This window comes from Carlito syrichta, unplaced genomic scaffold (genome assembly GCF_000164805.1).
Source record: "Carlito syrichta isolate Samal-C Ts95f unplaced genomic scaffold, Tarsius_syrichta-2.0.1 Scaffold302225, whole genome shotgun sequence".
Taxonomy (NCBI): domain Eukaryota; kingdom Metazoa; phylum Chordata; class Mammalia; order Primates; family Tarsiidae; genus Carlito; species Carlito syrichta.
This window is the reverse complement of record NW_007246321.1, coordinates 393,033-415,810: the sequence shown is the minus strand read 5'-3', so window position 1 is coordinate 415,810 and position 22,778 is coordinate 393,033. Positions and strand designations below refer to the sequence as shown.

The following is a 22,778-nucleotide window of genomic DNA, read 5'->3' as shown; positions in this document are numbered from 1 at the left end:
TTTTTAATAGTTACAAGGAACCAACATTTAGAAAACCAAGACTGTTTAAACAGCAGTTGCTAAGTTTAGGATTGCAATTTGAGGGATGGTGACTAACATCACCATAAAAATGTTATACTACTTTTATTTAAAATGAAATTTTCAGAATTATTTTTAGAAATTGCACATATGGCAGTGGCAGAATGAATTGTCTACTTTTAAAATTCAACTAAGAAATAGTACTAGAGCTAACGTCATATTGTTCTTCATTACCCTATGTTTCTAAACTTACATTTGGTTATCATTTTTTTTTAATTTTAAAGATGTGGGGTACAATTCAGGGTCAGGTATACAAATGTTCATTATGTAGGTACCCTTGTTGATGAGGTGTGCCCCCACTCCCCTGGCAGTTTCCTTCAACTTGGTTATCATATTTTTAAAAATTGTATTATTCTATGCTTTAATTCCCTTTTTGCAGTACTATGTTTTTTTATGTAAGAAAGATTAATTTAGGGAAATAGAGTAGTTGTAAAAGGTATGACAGGGTTATATCAGATTAAGTTTAGCTTTGCTATTATAGTGGTGTTCACACTAGATTACTATAAAATAATGTTTCCCAGAAAGATTTTCCAAATAGAAAATACATTAAATTTTACTTCAGATATAGATGTCTATATTTACATCTGTTTCTATGATGTATTACTGTGAATTAGCATTATAACTGAACTGTTATACTGTATTATATTTTAAATTATTTAATCAGCAACATGTGATAACTTTTGTAATTGAAACTTTTCCTTAATTATAGGAAAAGTTATTGATGTGGATCATGGAATTGTTTGTGAAAATGTTCCCATAATTACACCAGCGGGAGAAGTGGTGGCTTCCAGTCTAAACTTCAAAGTAAGATGATATTCAAGAATCTTCTGATTGTTGCCATCACACTAATACAAAACAACTCAGAATTCATGTACCTTATATTAAATACTTGGAGGAGCATATGGAAAGGAGGGGAAGTCAAGAAAGGTATGCACAGTGGCTCAATTACAGAAGCAGTTACTTCCTCAGAAAGCAGAGAGAAAAGAGGAACTTGATTTCTACTGCTTTATTGCCAGGTTGAAAATCAAAATTACAATGCACAAGGTAACTTTTGGGAACAATAGGAAATTTCCTCAGAAATTTGTATCTGGAAATAAATTTTAACTTTTTTTCTTATAGGAATTACTAAAAAATTAAGTTTGTACTGCAATACAGTTACTAAAATATGAGGGTTAAAATATAAATTTCAAACATACATTTTAGAATTCAAATATAAATAATTTGCTGACAAGCATTAACACCTGTAATGAAGGTAGTGGAACTTAGTTCAAGGATATGACTGTTCTTGATAATAGAATTACAAACAGGACAACATATATGCTAATGATTTCAGTGTGGACCTTAGTCAAGGTTTAATTAGTAAAGATGCATTTGCAAATAAATAGGGTTGCTGGAAGTTGAAAGGAGAGGATATGCTTCACTGAATAGGGGAAAATCCTCTGTTAGTAAATTTAAAAGAAATTATGTTTTAACTGCAATTTAGTCAGACTTTATTTTTCCATTTATAGGCCTATACAGTGGTTTAATTATTTTATTAGGATCTGGCCACAAGTTATTAATGGCAAACGTGGAACATCTATTTATTAATAATTCAGCAATTTATGATTTATTACTTTTGTATAAAGGGTTTGTTTTATAAGATTAAGTTTAGGTCTTATAATATCAGTTTGAATTCTGCCTACTAACTACATTATTGTGGCACATCGCTCTCTTTCTGTGGAGAAATTTAGAGCTCAGTTTCTTTATATAAAATGAACTAAAAATACTTAATCTAGTGAAAGTACCTTATACCTTTTGAGATACTTTAAGAACATTATTACAGTATACTCTTTTGATAATTATTTATTTCAACTCAGACTGGGAACTATATTTAAATTCCTAAGTCTCTAAAATATGATAGAAAGTCTTAATTCATCTGCATAGCTTGAAAATTAACAAGTTTCTAGAGGAAAAGATTCTCATCCCTTTGTTAGCCTCAGAATTAAAAAATAATTTGCAGAAGAAAATTCAGTAAGTGTGAGAATTTTTTTGCCTCACATGCACTGTTTAATAAGCATCAGAGAATTCAGGCTGAGAAAAATTAATATTAGTATAGAAAAGTCTTCATCTACCAATAAAAATGTATTAAATTTCTGAGAATTCCTAATAGAGAATGACCCTATTAAAATATTTTGTGAATGTGCTTTTCATCATGACATATATCTTTTGAAAATAATTTGAAAAATATTTATTCTCCTACAAAATTAAACTTTCTTAATCTTTTCTCTAGTGAAAGAGTACAAGCAGATCACAAAATTAATTCTTTCTTGGTTCTTGCCAGAATTTTCTTGGGATTCATACAGTTTAATACTCTTTCATCTTTGAGTTTTCAGTATTATATATTCTACATTATTGATACTTGGATATTCTGTACAACACTACATCTATAGCAACCTTTAAATTTTTGCCTTTAATACTTCCATATTATTTTTTTGTGTCACTGATTATAAAATATCATTTGTCTTTGATAGAATTACGTCAAAATTTTAAATGGTGTTTCTATTTCTTGTTCTTCACAATACTCTTTAAATACCATAGTAAGACAATTTCTCTGTTTTATTGTGTGCAATGGGAACTTATGAAATTTAACATTTAAATATAATTAAGATAGGAAATAAATGGAAACATCCAATAGATAATAGATAAATAACCTTTGTTTTATTTATGAATATTATATGTATAATATTGATATATATGTTATATATAATATTCTATATATGTGTGTGTTTTAATTCATCCCTAGACATAAGGCTAAATTATAATTCTCTTGCTTTCCTCTCTCTTTGGCTTGGTAAATATATTTTCTCCATCTGTGAATAAAGCAGAATTAGAATCATCTTCTGTCTCTGATTATGGTCTTTAGTGATTTCTGTAGCATTTCAGACTGCTGAAGTACAAAATTAAACAATCCAGCTGGCTCTTCGGATAACTGTGCTTTGTAACTAATAACTCCAATTGACTTTCAGTTGCATTTGAATTCAGTATACATTTAATCAAATATTTATATAAAAAACAAAATTTCATATATCTTAGTTTACAATTTTATTGTTCATCTTGTTTCCCATGCAATTGTTTTTCTGCATATGTATGTGGTATCTGATAACAAGACCTCAACTAAAATTTTGGAAAGCCAGTGCTCATTCCAAGAAGATCCATTTTCTTTGGAATTCAATTACTTCATGACATTTTTAGCTTTAGAAAATATTCAAAGGCTGAACTTGATGTTCTCAACCCCAGTATATTTTTCTTTGATTTCTTGCCCATCCTAGGTTATCATGTGTTGGAAAGTTTTTTTAAAATAAATCACTTTTAAATACTACCAAAAGAAATTATTTTTAAATATTGCAGTTTGTAATTTTATTTCTTACTTTAGGTAGAAGAAGGAATGCATCTTTTGATAACTGGCCCCAATGGTTGTGGGAAAAGTTCTCTCTTCAGAATTCTAAGTGGACTCTGGCCTGTGTATGAAGGAGTCCTATATAAACCTCCTCCTCAACATATGTTCTATATTCCACAAAGGTAGGTATTTTTTATATTATAGGAAAAAAATTTCATTTTTTTCTTGAATTATCTTGATTCACTAAGACCTTTAATATATATACCTTTAAAGATGTTTTCATTGAGAGAAGCTATTAAGAAAATAAAAATTCAATTATCCCCCCGATCTTTTACTGCTTTGATTATATTAGTATCTAGGACAATTCCACTTCTTTTCATTTTCACATCTGTCCAGAATACTCAAAGTTTGTAGATGTTAGTCTTAAGGAATTGCAAGCAGGCTGTTTCTTTTTTTATTATTTTAAAGATGTGGGGTACAAGCCAGGATTGGGTACATAAGTGGTTTATGTACAGGTGACATTTAGACCTCCCATTGGACCTCATTTCACCTGGATTAGGATCAGGCACCCTTATTGATGTTATGTGTCCCCTCTCCCTCCCCCGACAGTATCCCCCTACTGCCAGTCCCTTTCTTGTAGTATTATGCTAGATGTTCAGGGTCCACTTATGAGACTGTTTCAAAGAATGATTACATTGCCTGAGATATCAGATTATCTCTTTTTGCAGAAAGAAGTGGTACTTGTATAGTATAAAGATTTCTCCATCAAGTTAGTTACATTCACATATTCTAAAATTGTTCATTTATGTTTAAGTACCTCTGTAAAATAGTCTGTATTATAATTATGCTGTATGATTATTTAATGATTTGTAATTACCTTAATTTAATGTGTTTTACTGTAAAAATGAGTATCATGTAAGCATAGAAAAAGAACACTACTTCTTCTGAAGTCTTTAGCCATCATCTTCCCTCATAACAACTTAGAAATGTCTAAACACAAAGTTATGTACTCGAGAATTTGGAATATTCATTGTGGATGAGAGAAAATGAAATTTTAAAAGAGATACTCCTCAAGTCCCTCTGGTTTAGTAATTTTTCCATCTGTCATCACCCTGGGTTAAATAGACATTACGTAAAGTACTCCCACTGTTTCAGAGAGCTGTTCTGTGGAATTTAGCAAGCACCTAGGCTGGAAGGTTAGGATAGTACCACAGCAAACTTAAAAGTTACATTGAGTGTGTTGCTATCATATGTCTCTTTGCCCCTTTTTCTTTCTCAGAAAGTGCTGTACCATCGTGTCCACTGGCCTAATTTTTAGACCATATGTTAAGCAGATAAGGTTTTGTGAGCTTTTTTCTTTAAAGTAAGACCAATAGTAGAAGGAGGAGGAGGAGGCTTCCTGGAGTATAGGAGAATGAAAAACTGCATTGACTGAAAATGTTGGGTGTGAGTAGTGTCATGGATATTTGTGTTTAGCACAAAATAGAAAACATCTTGTGACATCAGAAGCATTGTCTCTTTCTGTCTATGCCTTAAAGTCCTTTGGGAAACTTTCTGATTCTGAAAGCTAAATTATGCTGCTAAAAATTTATATTCTGACATGAATGTGTTTAGTTGAGTGATTTAAATTTTTATTTAGGATAGAAGTCAGAGACATGAAGACATTATTCTGTTATTTCGTAGAATTCCATTCTCTTGGTGAAAAAATAAAAGTACACAAATAAAATTTGATGGTTTTAGCTACAGTTGTTAAATATAGTTTTGATCCAAACAATATAAGACATTTCCAAGGCATAAGAAAGTGAAAAAATGCTAGACTTTGCCTTCAGAGACCTATGTTATTTTGCAACAAATGTGAATCACTGGGAAACTTCTTCTTAGTTATGAAATTTACTGTTGCCTAAGCAAAAAGATCAACTACTACCTAGTTGAGGAGAAAAATAAGAATGAGAGGTCTAATTCTTAAGGCTAAAAATGTGTTTTAATAATTATTCTTAAAAGTCATCTGATCTTGGCCATTGCTTTGTTAAACTCTGCTGTCTCCAAGTGGCTCTTTGAGCTATGGTCACCATGTTTTCTTAGCTTTGGCCTCCTCCCCTACCTTAGAGAGGTGAATATCTCTCTCTCTCTCTCTCCCAATTTACTTTCTAAGTTAACTTTGCTTGAAAACTTAAAAAAAAAGTCATCTGATCTTGATTATAAAGCTTCTGGAAATGTACAAGTTTGTGTGCATGTTTAAAGTTTTACAGGACCATCATTCTTACAAAAAAACATAGAATTTATTTAAATGGAGAGTCTAAATGTAATATTCATGTCACACTTTCTAAAAGCTGCTGTGTTTTTCAAGTAAATTTAGAAATGCCCTTATATATTTTTATGATTAAAAAATTTCTATATACCTATTTCAAAATATTTACCAGTAGGTAATTCAAATATTTCTTAGGATTAATGAATATTAAAATATAATATTTTATTGCATTGATTCATAGCAATAGCATATACATTTACTAGTTTAGCAGCAAAAAATAATGAAAATTAAATATAGAATTGACACTTATGTATGAACTTCCCGAGTCATAAAACAGAACTTTATAATAATCTCCCTATTCACATTTGTGATTTAAAGACTTCTGGGTAGAAGATGGATCTCTCTCTCTTTTTTTTTTTTTTTTTTTGAGAAAGTAGGATTTATTGAGAGGACAGAACAGCTCCCAGAGTGGGAGGTGACCTGAGGGTGTTGCCCAAGATGGAGCTCTTTATGGGACTGATCCATATAATAACACACATTTGTTACTTTCATGGGAGAAAATAGAGTAGATTTTGGTAAAGGGTATCTGTAATGTTATATAGTGTACAGAACAAAAAAGTGAACTGCTAAGGACAAAATGTCTTATGATTAACCATATTAGACTACTTTAACCAAGTATTCACAAAGAATGCTGCTGTAGCTCAGTTTGCAAGCTGGGAAACCAGAATTCCTAAGAAATTATGAAATAATTTCAATGTTTTCCCAGTCAATGTCTTCCAATACTTGAGCAATATTAATAATGAGAACCAGATAAAAGAAAATCCAGGCCTTAGTTCAAGAATACAAATAAAAATTTTGCTAGATAAATTAGTTTCAAATAGTTTCTCCTTGTTCCATCTCCATTAACGATAAGATATAATGACTCCTGGAGCATTTGATAAGTTTTAGGAAAAAAATAGTTCATCAAAAATGTAGAATAGTCACTCTAAGTCTATGGAATGGTATATGGTAAAATGCTTAGTTTTGCTCAAGTAATACTTAAAAAAATATTTTGGCAATTTTAGGCTAAGACTGAATTTCCTGAGCAATGTGACCATACTTCTTACAGTGATGATTGAAATGCATTGCTCCCTGCTATACTAGCAATCCTGACCTACAGGAATAATCCTACTTGAGTACACATCCTTCATTTCTTCTGTCAATTCTTGTTGCAGTTTGTCTGTATTCCCAAATCCCTAAGTATAGATTTGTGATCCCCTGCTCTTGCTTTCACAAATCCACTAATTTATTGCCTGCTAGTTCCTTACTCATCTTCCTGGTAAATTTCTGTCTTCAGCTATTAAAGCCTCCAAACCCAGCCTTTTATTGACTTATTTAGTTCACCTGCTTACAAGATATTATAATATGCTAACAGTTACCAAAATGATCAGTTGAAATATTTGATGGGAGTTGGGGAACAGAGAGAGTGAGAGAAAGGTAGGAAGGGAGGGAGGATGGTAGGGAGGGAAGAAAGAAAGACAGATGATAATAGATCTTTGATGACAGACTGATTTTGCTAATAACAAAATCTTATATTCTTTTTTTCTACTTTAAGAAAATCCTCCAGAGGATCATGTGTGTATATCACATTACAGTCAGCCCTCCTCCATATATGCAGGTTCTACATACTTGGAGTCAACCAAATTGGATAAAAAAAAACTTGATATATTTTTAATATATATAAAACAACAATATAATTAATACAAATAAAAAATACAGTATATAAACTAGTTACATAGCATTTACACACTATATTGGATAAGTATCTAGAAATGAGTATATGGGAGGATATACATAGGTTATATGCAAATACTGTGGCCATTTTATATAAAGGACTTGTGACTTTTAGTACCTAAGGGAGTACTGGAGCCAATCTCCTGTAGACAACAGTGCATCTCTCCTCGGCAGTGGTCTCCAGTTGGGCATCAACCTACCATTTATTTTTATTCCTAACACTTCTGCTCTCACTACCTACCCTTCCTTTGCAGAAATATCTAAAGACAGAAATTTTAACCATCATTTTCTTACTATCAAAGCTACTGTACATGCCCAAATACTAAGGCCAACACAATCTGAAATAGATACAGACTTACCACAATTGCGTGTGAAAGGGTAATTGTACAAACTTCTGTTTATCTATGATTTTGGAGTCTGAGAAATAAAAGTTTAGAAAGGTGAAAGGTGTATTGTAAGGATAGAATTAAATCTAACCAAACATTTTTAAAAAGAAAGAAAAAGGAAAAAAGAAAAAAGTAGAAAAGTGACTGAATATTATGCTTTGTATCGGAGAGAAATTATTGTATTTTTTTCCTTTTATTCAGTGTTTATGATAGTCCTGCTATAAAATATTATGGTGGACAGACATGACTAAGGCACTATCTCTCTCATTATGGAGCTTACATCTCATTCTCATTTTGTCATAAACAAAAACATGCAGCTGTGATCAAAGCCAGAATAAGTGCTTCAAGGAGGCAAGAAATGCTATGTATATTCAAAATGAAGAAAAATAGAATAGTGTGCCATTTGACCTGGGTTTTGAAAGTAACTTAGGATTTTAGCAATTGTCATGAATTGCGTGAGTTTCTCCAGTGCCTAAATAAGTTAGAAATGGCACAGGTTCAACTAAGCAAAAGTTTTCATTTTCGTTTTTTGAACACTTTTGGATAGCATATTGTACTATCCTACCCTCCCTTAAAAACTATGCTGAGAAAAGCAAATATATATTAGATTAATTCCCACTAATAGTTTGTCATCAGGGCATAATAATTCTGTCCATCCTCTGGGTCCTTAAGCATTGCTAAAAAGTTCTTTTAGCTGAAGTTCTTTGACTTATTTTTAAAGGATCCCAGTGCCTTGGATGCCTACCATTTTCCCAGTCTCTAGCTAAAAGTCTCATCTCCTCTCTATGAGTAAATGACACAGTCTTTTTTTTTTTGAGTTGGAGTCTCATTCTGTCACCCAGACTGGAGTGCAGTGGCCGCTCCCGGCTACCGCAACCTCCACCTGCTGGGCTCCGGTGATCCTTCCGCCTCAGTCTTCCAAGTAGCTGGAATTACAGGCGCACGCTACCACGCCCAGCCAATTTTTTGATTTATTGTAGAGGTGAGGTCTCGCCAAGTTGCCCAGGTGGGTCTTGAACCCGCGGGCATGACACAGTCTTATATGTTAAATTTTACAGACTGTTGATGCTTCTTGAAAAAAACAATAAAAGATGACAGTAACTCACTTCTATGACACTCATTATTTGTTGTTCCCTTTTATCAGAGGATATTCTAAAATTAGAAGTAGCAGTTTCATTCACAGGGCTATATATTTAAGTACCATGTTGCTTAGTCTTCCAATATAAATATTGCTTAATAGTTACAAATTAAATGTACCATAAAAATCTTGAATTTGATTGTAAGCAGGAATGGTAATATTATTAATTAGTTTGTATAGCAAATTAAATATAGATAACTTTATTTCTATCTTCTTGTATATGAATAATGCATATTGATTATGCTCTGCATAAGTCATGCTAAATATAATATTTTAAATAATTAAATTGAGGTTCAAAGGGATTACAGACTTCACTTAGAATTATACAGCAGTTCAGAGCCAGGGTTAGAATATACCAAGTCTTGGAATACAAATCTATATTTACTGCTTGTTATTTTCAGATTAATAAAATTATCATATTAAAATATCTTCCTATGATGAAAAAAATCCTGCTGTATTTGACTGTAAATATTTTCTCAGATAATTATAATAATTAAAGTCTCTAGTACAGTCCCAACTTTCTGGGGGATTGCAAAGTATCATTCTTTATTGTTTGTCTTCACTTTTCAAATAGTTCTATACTCTTCAAAAGTTTTCCTTAAGAAGAATAGCTTATGATATGAAACCTCAGCTTTTAGAGGAATCAGTATTTAAACTATATTTTATTTGATACCACTTCTGCCCTTTAGTAATATAGATTATGTATTTTTAAAATTAAATGAATTAAAATTGATTTTATCTTGAGAATGTTGGGACCTCTTGCACTTGATTCATCCTAGGGCATTCTGAACCAGAGCTGAGCATCTTTGGCCTGTTACTATATTTTTTTTTTTTAATTTACAATGTGTCAAACAATTGCTGTGTGCTAGTCTCTATTCTACATATATTATACATAAGTTTCTCATCGTTATGTGTGACAACCTATACAGCTGATATTAGTACTTTTTACTTACAAAGTTTGAAGTCATCCAGCAGGTAAATACCGGAGCTAGCATTTAAACTCTGGTGTGTCTGAACCTAAAGTCACTTTATCTTGGTTACAGTATCAACAGGGTTTATGTCTCTGAAAAATAGCTACTCTTTTTCCTGACCTTGCAAGTATCATCAGCTAAGGCTGTTTGCTTGGTGTGCTGAATACATACTAATATCAAGCTGGTTGGAGGCAGAAGTCTTTATAATCCTAGGTATAGAGGGCAATTAAGTCAATTTTAACATAAGACTTAGCCGGGTACTTGGCTGTCATTCTTTCATTATATATGTTAATGTGAAGGAAGCATATAGTCTCATATAAAAGCAAAATATTTAAAAATTAAACAACATTCAATTCATTTTCAAATTAAACTACTTTCTCTGCTCTTTCCTGTTCTTTTTATTTTTTGAATTGTGGTCTCACTGTATCTCACAAGCTACAGTGCAATAGCATGGTCATGGCTCATTGCAGCCTCTACCTGCTGGGTTTAGGTGATTCTTCCTTCTCAGCCTCCCAAGTAGCTGAAACTACAGGAGTGCACCACCATACCCAGATAATTTTTTGGTGTTTTTGTGGAGACAGGGTATCACTATGTTGCCTAGGCGCGTCTTGAATTCCTGTGCTCAAGCAATCCTCTCACCTTGGTTCCCAAAGTGCAGGGATTACAGGTGTGAGCCACCGTGCCCAGCCTTTCCTATTCTTCTAAAACTCATTTTTAAATAAAATTTTAAACAATTTCTCAAAAATATTTCCTAAATTTTAAATGGAAAATCTTGCAGAGTTATAAAGCAAATCTTGATTTTTATGAAGAATTATGGCATAAAAAAGATCATAACTTACCTTTTATGTCAGGAAAAGAAGAGGCTATCTCTTGCAACAGAGACCACATTTTGTTTCAGGAAGTTCAGCAGAATGGGTAGAAAACTTGAATGCTAGTAACACCGACATCAGCACAACTTCACTGCACAGTAAAAAGTGCATACACCAAATAAGTTATGTAGATATTTTAAAATATGAACTTTCATTTTGGATTGTTTCTATATGAATAATTTCCAAACCCAAAATTTCGTCTTTGGAGGGATAGGGGAACTCTATGTTATATAACAACATCGTTTAACTCACACATATAAAATCAGATGATGATTATTAACCAGGAAGACTTGAGATCAGGAAGGAAGTTCAATAACTAATCTGCCTCCTTTCTCAAGGGAAGCACAGAGAGGATGGTGTTAAAGCATTCTCAGTGAGACTCTTGCTTTTTTTCTTTTAACCTCAGATTACACAATGAGGCTGTGGTCTGGAAAAGGACCTAAATACAGATGCAAGGAATGTTATTTTAAATATCTTGATCACTGTTTTCTCCTGGTCTCTAGCTTTTAGACCTTTTGATTCTTAATGAATCTCTAGATGCCAAAATGCAAATAAGGAGAGCCTCTGGAGGACAAGGAGTAAAAGAGGAACATGATGTATTAATCAGGCCTCCTCACAGAGCTTCATACCTAATAGGTTACACATACATTGTCTTGCTGCCCTCAAAAGTAGGCAAACCCAAGCTTGGGGCATAGGGGTTGGTTGTGCTGGGAAAGATTTTGCCCATGCTGAGTCACTGTTGAACAAATTTTTATAGAATATAGGGTAGAAAGGGCATCTGCATGTCTCTATACAGCACTGGTGGTATCCCAGTGAGTATATTGCAATTGTGCAATAAATATCTGATGAATGACTGAATAAATGAATGAACATCTCCACAGATTTGGTTTCTACTGCCAAATCAGGCTGACTTCTTACATTAGTCATGAGTAATATATTTATTTTGTTAATTGCAGTAGATATGTTGCATAATTATCTTTATGATGGTAATAAATGTCTGTCACCATCTTTTTTTTTTTTTTTTGATTTGGGGTCTCACTCCATTGGCCAGGCTGGAGTAGTACAGTGGCATGCTCACAGCCACCCCAGCATCGACTTGCTGGGGGCTCAGGTGATCCTTCTACCTCAGCCTTTCAGGTAGCCAGAGGTCTATATGCAAATGTAGGTGCATGCTACTACACTGGCTAATTTTTTGTTTTATTGTAGAGATGAGGTCTCGCCAAGTTGTCCAGGCTGGTCTTGAACCCTGGACTCAGGCAGTCTTCTCATCTTTGCCTCCTAAAGCACCATCTTTTTTTTTTTTTTTTTTTTTGAGTTAGAGTCTCACTCCGTCGCCCAGACTGGAGTGCAGTGGCTGCTCCCGGCCACCGCAGCCTCGACCTGCTGGGCTCCGGCGATCCTTCTACCTCAGCCTTCTAAGTAGCTGGAACTACAGGCGCGCGCTACCACGCCCAGCTAATTTTTTGATTTATTGTAGAGATGAGGTCTCACCAAGTTGCCCAGGAGGGTCTCGAACCCTGGCTCAGGCAATTCACTCACCTCACCCTCCCAAGGCGCGGGATTACAGGCTGAACCACCGAGCCCAGTTCATCTTTTTTTTTTAGGGAATTATTTTAGCCACGAAGAAGACTTAGCAGCATTACTAAAGCTAACGAATTTCTATTCCTTTCTTTCTGAGATTAGACTCAAAGTAGCTACAAGTAAACTTTGTAGCAGTATCTTGGTCAGTCGGCTGGCAGAATTGTAAATTGTACATTTTGATTTCTTTTGTGCAGTAATTGGTACAGTTCAGTATTTTAGAATCCGTCTTTAGCTGAAAGGAACCTATAAATATGTAAACATCATTTTGTATAGCTTTCTATTTTTTGGAAGAATGTTAAAGATTCTTTCTTATATTAGCTTTTTAAAGAGCTAATTTATAAAAATAACAATGGAAATGTCTTTCTTTTCATCCTAAAGTTTTCCTCATTTTATGATTCAATTATTAGGTTAAACCATATGGAACTGCAATTTTTTTAGGTCAAATATCAGAAACTTTATATGTTAATCTAGTATAATGTTACATATTCTTGAAGTTGACTTTTAGAGAAGTTTTCTTTCTTAACAGCCTGGCAATACTTTGATTCTTTCACTCATATTATGATTATTACTTGGAAATAACCATAATATTAGTGGTCTCTACTCTTAAAAGGCTGTGCTCATCAATGTTTTGGAACCTAGAAATATCTTATCCTACAGATATAATTTCAATAATAGTAAATACCTCTTTTCATTTGAATATCTTTTTTTTTGCTATGTATTTATTTTAAGAATATTTGGAATGACTTTTGCATTTAGTACTCAAATGTAGTTCTTGCTTTGCATGAAAAAATCTGATGACATAATTGGTCTCAACATGTACATTTATCTGAATTATTAATAGCTAGAATTTTTGACTTTCAGGTTGCCAACTTCTTATTGCTATGGCAACACAGCAGTACTTAGTGGTGCTTTATTCTTAAACTTAACACATCTCATGCCTTAAATACAGTTAATATTGCTGTGAATTTTTGTCAATGTTATTCCCAAATAAATTTTGTATTATTATTTTTAAAATTTGGGGTTTTTTGCATATAGACCTTTCATGCTACACAATTTTTCTTAGGATTTGAATTGGTTTTTTGCTGTCAACTTAGGAAATATTTAGCATTTTGGGTCATTCTGAGACTTCAATCACAAAGACAGAGCTAATACTTCTCACTGCTCTCTCTTTCTTTCTACCTTTGTTTTGAATAGGGAATAACATAAAAATAACTCTAATAAACACTAATAAATATTATCTTGAAAAATAAGCTGTCAGATATGTAAATGTTGGCAAAAATGTGGGTGAATAAGATTATAAAAATAATATAATTTTATAAAAGTACATTTTAGAGACATTGGTAACACAATTATAAAAAGCTGTAATCAAGGGGAATATATTTTATCTCAAATAATTTTGCTATCTAATAGTTTTAAATAGAAATGCATTTTAATTTCAGATTCCAAAGAAAAATAGTTATGATAATTGTTTAAATAATGATAATCAGTTAAATTATATTGTGATACTTATGGGTTTATTCCATTATCTTTTCCACAACATACAGAGGTGATTCTGGGTTTCACTTAGATAAGGTAAATTAAAACTAATAATGTTTCTTTTATATAGCTACAAATTAGGAGCAATCTGACTGTTTCCTTTGTCACTTGTATTAGATATGTTGTGTGATCCCCTTTCTGATGAGCCAGAGCAAGTAAGCTAGTAACGTTCTGACATGGTAACTGATCTACCTGAAATATTTAGAAGATAATCTGAATAGGTCTATATATCTAGAAAGGAAAGTTTAGTAAAGGGTACTTTAAGTACTTATCAATTATGTATAACTTTGGTAGAACTAGAGAAACTTGAACTGGCTCAAAATGTTAAATTCCAAACCTTTGAGCTGGAAAAACAATCACATGCAAACGAATAATATAAACATTAGATGTGGGGGTCTTCCATTTCCTTGTGCTTTCAAATTTATTCAACATCATCCCAAATTTTCTTGATTCAGCCTTTCCAGAAAACTTAGTGGTGACTTTAACTATATAATAATATTTTAAAATCTCATATTAATGAAAACTTGTGGCCTTGGTTGCTATGTTCCTCATTAAACATATATGGGCTGTATTATCTGTACCTTTTCACATGATCATAAAACATTGAGAGAAAATAAAGCTTTAATAAAACATTACTTGAAGTATCCTTAATGAATATATAATTTTGTGAATATTCTTATATAGTTTCATCAACATTCTCATTCATATCAATTTTCAAAGAGAGCAATTTTCATACTCTAATACATCATTTTAAGTAACTAGCTCAAAAGCAAATTATATGTTCACATTTTCAGTTCTTTTTTTAGTATCATAAAATGTTTATGATTTGTTATGATTTAATAAAAAATAGCTGAAAATCATGTTTTCTTTTTTTGTAGTGTTTTGGTTTGATTTTTTTTTTAATTTCAGGAGTATATATTTAAGACACTATTGTTAAACTTTTATAAACTCAATAAAATTAAGCACTGCAAGCCATACATAATTTAATTATTTTGCTTGGCCTTATAATTATGAGCTCTTATGAGGTAAATTTTCATATTTGTTCATCAAAGAACACTGGCTGATTTCAAAAGGCCTAAGGAAATCATAAATAATGTTAAAACAGTCTTTTAAAGAAGTTACAAAGTTTTGCTCTTCCAAATTCCTAATGCAAAGAAAACACTTGGCATCCTAGTGCATTTTGATACCTCTGAGGCCCCATAAATTGCTCCAGTGAACTAGTGGTGTTCCAATTACTAAATGAAATGTTTCTAGGCTAACTTGAGGTACTCTCCTGAGTACTGAACAGAATGTAATCTCTAAAATCCACATAGCTAGGTGCTTATTATTAATCATGTTGAAAATAATAAAAATTTACTCTGGATAAAAACCACCAATCTCCTATTTGGTTGAGTAGGAGTTCTTTTGCATCCATTCTTTTTTTTAACATGTTGTATTTTCGCTTAAGTAGAGAACTTAAGCTTAAGTAGAAATGAACTTTTTGTTTCCATAATGGTCATTTATGGAGTGCCTGCCATGTGCCTGTATTATATTATACTAAGTGATAAGACTACATTATTTCATTTAGCTTCATGAAAACCCACTGCTTCATTTAGTCCCCATAGCAAATGGAATAAAATAAGTTCCTGTACAAATAAGTTTCCTCTAGCTTGGAATTTGGGTGACATTACTAAATATATTGAGGTTAGAATTTTAGCCCAGAATCATCTCTACATCCTGTTATCACAATCATGATTCCACATTTTTTTGAAATGTAGACATAAGACCTAATTTCAAAAAATATTGCCAGTTAATAAAGTTTTATGATAGAACTCTGTAGAAACACTTGTGAAATGAATGCTCATATATATTTTTATCGTTGTAGTCTCAGTTGTGTATTGTGTCATGACTACTCTTTGGATCTAATTATGCATGTGTTTTATGCTATGGTAGGAAGTTGTTGGTGCTTCTGATTTATATTAAGTTGAAGCTTCCATCACTTTGGAAGGCAGTAAAAGTATTCTTTCCTAAGGTTCTTATGTTTTTTTACTTCTGAGTAGTTGAAAACTGCTCATTGGTCCTGGTGACTAACATCTATTTTTGCTATTATTATTATTAGATATTAATTTAAGATAATGTCATATTATCTAAATACTTAAGATGTTATAAACAAATAACTATATGTTTTAACTCTTTTTAAAAAATGATTATACTAAAAAGGGAAAGATAAAGAAGAGGGCAGGAGGGGAAGCCGTAGAGATGTGGTAGAAGAAATGTGACCAAAAATGGTGTAGCCACTTTGGAAAATCATTCTGGAAATTTCTCTAAAATGTATATGCTTTAGCATTTTCATTCATTGGTGTGTATTATTCATAACACCAAAAGGCAAAGACACTGGCTGGACATTGTGGCTCATGCAACTCATGCCTGTAATCCCAGCCCTTTGGGGGGTTGAGGCAGGAGGATTGCTTGAGGCCAGGAGTTTGACACCAACCTGAACAACAAAATTAGACCCCTGTCTCTACAAAAAAAGAAAGAAAAAAAAGGAAAATTAGCCAGGCATGGTGATACACACCTATCGTTTATCTTAGGAGGCTGAAGCAGGAGGATCACTTGAGCTCAGGAGTTTGAGGCTGTGTTGAGCTGTGATCATGCCACTGCACTCTAGCCTGGGCAACAGAGTGAAATATTACCTTAAAAAAATAAAAACAGTTGACATATCCATCAGTTGATGAATGGATTGATCAAATGTGGCATAGCCATACAATGGAATATTATTCAGCCATAAAAAGGAACAAGGTACTGTTACATGCTACAACATGAATGAATCTGAAACATTATGCTAATGAAAAGAAGGCAGTCACAAAAGACCGTGTGTTGTTTAATTCCATATATTTGAAATGTACAGAATAGGCAAATCCACGGAAATAGAAAATAGATTAGTGGTTGCCAGAGGTTGAGAAGAAGGGGGAATACAGCATGTCTGCTATTGCATACAAGATTTCTTTTTGGGTGAGGAAAATGTTCTGGAATTAGTGGGGATGAATACGTAAGCATGTAACTATACTGAAAACCACTGAATTGTATGCTTTAAAAGGGTGAATTTTGTGATATGTGAATTATAGCTCAATTTAAAAGAGAAATATTATCATAGGTTCCTTATATTTGAAAAAAATCTCTTTGCACAATCTTATATGAATGTAAGTTTATATAATATATGAACTTTATGTTTAGTTAAAATATCATTTTGAATTTCAAATAATAGTTTAATATGTTATAAAATAAGCTTGTGCTATCTTTCAACTAAGTAATTTGTGTACCATCGAAAAATAGTTAGACAATAAATCTACAGCACACATTTTGCATTTGAAAACCACTATCCAGTCGCACACACACACACACACACACACACACACACACACACACACACACACACACTATACCTTATTCCTTTTTCTGTTTCAGTAATCATAAGTCTTTACCCCTAATTAATTTAGGGTATATTTTCAAAGACCAAGGATATTTTCTAACATAACCACAGTAAAATTATAAAACTCAGGAAATTTAACACTCATACAATATTAATATCTAAAATAGAGTCCATATTCAAAATTTACCAATTGTTATCATATTGTTCTTTCTAGTAACTTGTTTTTCCCAATACAGTATCATACACTGTATTTAATTACCATGTCATTTTAGTTTATCTTAATCTGAACTCCTCAGCATACCTTTATGTTTTATGACATTAATATTTTCAAAGAGTGCGGGATTATTGCTTTTAGTTTTTAAAGAGAATACCTCAGTTTGGGTTTATCTGATAACTTCCTCATGATATTATTCAGGTTATGCATTTTGTTGCAGAAATACTACCTGTATTAGTTTCCAAGGGCTACAAATTACCAAACACTTAAACAGCAGAGATTTGCTTTCTCACATTTATAAAGGTTGGAAGTCAAAGTATCAGCATTCTACACTCTCTCTGCAGGCTCCAGGGAAGATCTGTTTCTTGTCTCTTTTCCAGCTTCTGGTGGTACTAAGCATTCCTTGGTTTGTGGCAGTATAACTTCAGTCTCTGTCTCCTTCTTCACACAATCTTTTTTTTTTTTTCCTTCTCTGTGTTGCTCTTCTTTTTTTTAAGGCATCTATTGAATTTAGGGCTTGTCTGGTTAACCCAGGATGATTTTATCTTGAGATTCTTAACTTAATTACATCTGCAAAGAACCTGTTTCTAAATAAGGTCCCAGTCATAGGTATGGGGCTTATGATTAAGATATATCTTTTGGGGTCCACAGTTCAACGCACTGCATTACCTAAATGATGTTGTGTCCTTCTCAAAAGATAGCATCAGGATGTTTCAGATGTGGATAGAGCTAGGAAATTGTGAAATTTTTGTAAAATAATAATAATAATAATAATAATAAATTCATACTAGCACTCTAATTCAAATGAAGTATTATAGGTTTTTCTCTTGCCTTCCCATATTGAATGAGTGTATCTTTCTTCTTCCACAGTGAGAGTCCTAGCTCCTAACATTATCAAACAATTAATTTACTTGATCAATCCTATAATAGACATAAAGTCATTTCAGAATTGCTACACCTATCTCATGCCTAAAAATAAACTCCCAAATAGGTTCAGTATTTCTTTGTGATTCTTTCTGTCTTTGACTGAAATTATGTAGTTGAGTTCATAAGTTACTTTGATTAGTTTATTCCCCCTTCTATCCCCTTCTCTGTGTGGCCATTTGATACATTGTTCAGTTAAATTATTTCTGTTTGTATTCAGTTTAGGGTTTCTTCACTCTTGGTTTAATTTTATTTACTTATTGAAAATTTAACATAATTCTGAAAGTCAAATGTATATGGAAAGGATACTTAGGGAGACATTCCCTCACCTGTCCATTCTGCTTTGTTCCTCCCACCTCCTGTTGGTAAACAATTCCATTCATTTCTGTATACCCTTTTTGTGATTCCTTTTGTAAATATAAGCAAATGTGTGCTTACTTTCTTTTGCTTTCTTTTTGCGTAGGCGATATACCGTATGTCAGTGGTACTCAACTAAGGAAGATTTTGTTAACCAGGGGCCATTCGGCACTATCTGGAGACAATTTTTTTGGTTACCACTGGAGGGAGTGCTACTAACATCTAGTGGGTAGAGACCAGGAATACTGCCAAACACCTTTCAATGCACAAGTTCGCCGTAGACAACAGATTTTTTGGTCAATACACCAGTAGTTCTGCTGTTGAAAAATCCTGCAATACATCTACTTTTGTACTCTGCTTTTCAACTTAACAATATGTCAGGGAAATCACTCTTATATCAGCTTATAGAGGTCTTTCTCCTTTTTTTTACTGCTGCATTGTGAATACACTATAGTTTATTTAATCAGTCTCCTTTGTATGGTCATTTTAATTATTTCTTAATATTTTGCTGTTCCGAATAATGCTGTAATGTATACCTTATGCATCTTTTATTTTAAATATTTTTACAAGTATATCTTCAAAGTAAATTCACAGAAGTGGGTCAAAAGGCAAATGATATGTTGGTTTTGTCAAATCCTCTCCATAGGAGTTGTACCATTTTGCATTTTCATCATTGTATGAGAGGACCCATTTTCCCATAGGCCTGCTAAAGTGAGAATTATCAAGCTGCTGAATTTTTGCCAATCTGACAAGTAAGAAACTCAATGTAGTTTTATTTTGCGTTTTTCTTATAATGTGTGACATTTTTGAGGGGTAGGGTTGTTTGTTCACATTGCTGGGTCAAAACCCAAATTTTATAATATTTAACCCTAACAGCCTTAGATAAAATACAGAATCAACCTTTATCAAATACAATGAAACAAAGTATATAAAGCATTTTTCTGCTGAAAATGTCAAAAGATTTCTTGTAAGAAGTGTTTTAAATATGTATGTCTCAATACGTTTTTATATAAACATAACAGGATACTATTTTGCAGTGCCTGAGGAGGCAGTACTCACTACCAGGTAACAAACATAGTACTAGAAATGTACAGTTTAAAGTCTTCCCTGATGTTTTTACACCACCAGGATATTACACTGAATATGCTAAAGTGACTTTGCACTAGGATTCTGTGTGCTTGGTGTTTTACAGGCCATATATGTCTCTTGGAAGTCTTCGGGATCAAGTCATTTATCCTGATTCTGTGGTTGACATGCATGACAAAGGTTATACAGACCAAGATCTAGAATATATTTTACACAATGTCCACCTCTACCACATAGTTCAAAGAGAAGGAGGTAAAGTCTGTCATTCTTTTTTTGAATTCGTCTAACTTCAATTAAAATAAACTTGTGTATATATTTAGTCTATGGTTTAATTTGAACATATGCTATAACTGGAAATAAACACACGAGTATAAAGATAGTGTTTTATTGTTTTTTCATTATTTACATAACTTTTCTCTTTGAGTTATATTTAATGCAGCACACTAGGCTTTTATCAAGTCTCCATGTCACTACAGCTACCATTTAAAAACAGTCTTTTTAAAATTTTATATTAGAATGTACATTATCCCCAAAGCCATTGGAAATCTAGATATATGTAAAGTCTATGAGAGAAATATTTGCCTGCCAAGTTCTCAGCTTACATTAAATTTACTGATTTGAGAGGTATCACAGAACATTTTTTGTTTTCAGATCCACAATCTTATCAGTACCCTTTATCCTCTCTCAAACCACATATAGAGAATAAGATATAGAAACTTCTGTATTGTGGTTTTCACCATAAAACATCTTTGAAAGAGTAGAAGTAACATTTGTGCATATAAGCTTAAAACAGAATTAATATCTAACAGTGGTAGCAAGAGAGATATTATTATATTTATTTTTATTGTGTTTTTAATTCCTACTATATAGTGAAACCAGATTTTTGTTTGTTTGTTTGTTTGTTTGTTTGTTTCAAGTAGTCAACTCTTTCCCAGTTTCAAAACACTGTAGTAAATGCTTGGGCAAGTTCTTTTGAGTGATTTTGAAATCTAATGATTCAAATAGAAATTTATAATAAACATGGAATATTCTGTTATTTTAGAAGTTATCAAGAAAGTTTAGAACTGTTTTTTATTTTTATTTTATTTTATTGTTTAGTTGGAATCTTACTCTATTGCCCAGGCTGGAGGGCAGTGGCACACTCCCGACCACCGCAACCTCCACCTGCTGGGCTCCAGCAATCCTTCCGCCTCAGCCTTCCAAGTAACTGGAACTACAGGCACACGCTACCACGCCTGGCTAATTTTTTAATTTATTGTAGAGATGAGGTCTCGCCAAGTTGCCCAGGTGGGTCTTGAACCCGCGAGCTTCAGCAATCCACTCACCTCAGCCTCCCAAAGCACGGGATAACAGGCTGAGCCACTGAGCCTGGCTAGAATTGTTTTTTAAAATGTTCCAGCCTTAATAATGTAATAGTAATTGCTATGATTTATTGAGTGTTTATCATGTGAGATATACCATATTAAGCAATTTATATATCTTATTTAATAATTATAATAGTCAAATAATGTAAGTTTTACTATGTCATTTTTACAGATTAAATTCAGAAGTTTATTAACTTACCCAAGATCTCACAGCAGGTTGTGGGACAGGAATTCAAACACAGGTCTGACTTGAAAGTCAGTGTTCTGTGCTAAGATATGCCACTGTGCTATGTTACCTTCTAGTTTTTTAGATAGTAATAACAATTATATCCTTACACATAAAAAGATTCCAAGGAAACCTGTTTTACTTGCTTAATCCTTGGACATAAAACATTTAAGCAAAGCAGGGAAACACTTAAATTTTCAGATGCATCACTTATTTTGGAAGAAGCCAGCTGAAGTTCTATTTAGACTAGAATCCTTTGCTTAGTAAAAGATGGAATTAAGAACTACATTCTGATTCATCAACCAGGTTACAAAACAGGAAAGAATGAAAGGTGAATGAATGGACATGAACTAAAAAAGTTTATACATCTCTAGGAAGCAGGAAAATCATTCTCAGCTGGCTTAATCTCACTAAGTCAGCATCTGAGGCAACAACATGACTCAGAGTTTTGATTGACGGCTCTATGAACATGCAGTATTGCCTATGAAACCCTTTGGGTTTAGTAGAACAAAGGACATGGTTTATAAAAATACACAAAAGTTGAAGTTTCCTTTGACCCAACTACTTTTCTCTTGTGCCTCTTGGTGTAGTGGATGAAGGGAAAAATTTAAGCCCAGAATATTTTTTTACTGTGTGGCAATCTGAGTCTATTTCTTAAATCATCACGAGTATTTCTTAAGTGCTGTGGAATTCAACCATAGGGAAAGTTTCATTTCAACAGTTTTTCCCAGAAGCAAGAACTTTTAAATCAGATGGTATTTTGAGACTTTTTTCCTAATGTAAAACTGTATGAATATGTCTTTAAGTAGATAATTTCTAGAAGTTAATCCAAGAAAATGAACAGTGGTCCCCTCTGGAAAGTAGAATTACAGGTGTCAATGGGAAATAGTTCCCCTTTTACTCTAGCTACTTTTGTATTGAAAATTTTTATTATATTGTGTTACATTTATTGTATTTCTTTGCTTATTTAATTTTTGGAATAGGTAACACTTTCACATAATTCAAAAATTATCAATTATTTAAAAATGTAATCTGAAAAAAGTTCTCCCTATTACTGTTTGCTCCCATCCAGGTATCACATACTCCTTAGAAGGTAACCATTGTTTTTAGTTTATTTTTTATACTTTTAAATATTTTTAATGCTTGTTTTCTTTCTCTCTCTCTCTCCCTCCCTTCCCCTTTCCCCTCTTCCTGTCCTTCCTTCCTCCCTTCCTTCCTCCCCTCCCCATCCCCTCCCATCTC

At 32.8% G+C, this 22,778-nt stretch overlaps 1 protein-coding gene across 1 annotated transcript in view; it reads left to right on the top strand.

The window, feature by feature from the left end:
* Nucleotides 1-22,778, top strand: part of ABCD2 (ATP binding cassette subfamily D member 2) — a 64,862-nt gene that overhangs the window by 15,745 nt on the left and 26,339 nt on the right. Inside the window, exons 5-7 of the mRNA XM_008056118.2 lie at nt 788-882; nt 3,491-3,636; nt 20,053-20,198. Of these exons, the coding sequence (XP_008054309.1) occupies nt 788-882; nt 3,491-3,636; nt 20,053-20,198 (387 nt within the window). The remainder of the gene's footprint in view (nt 1-787; nt 883-3,490; nt 3,637-20,052; nt 20,199-22,778) is intronic.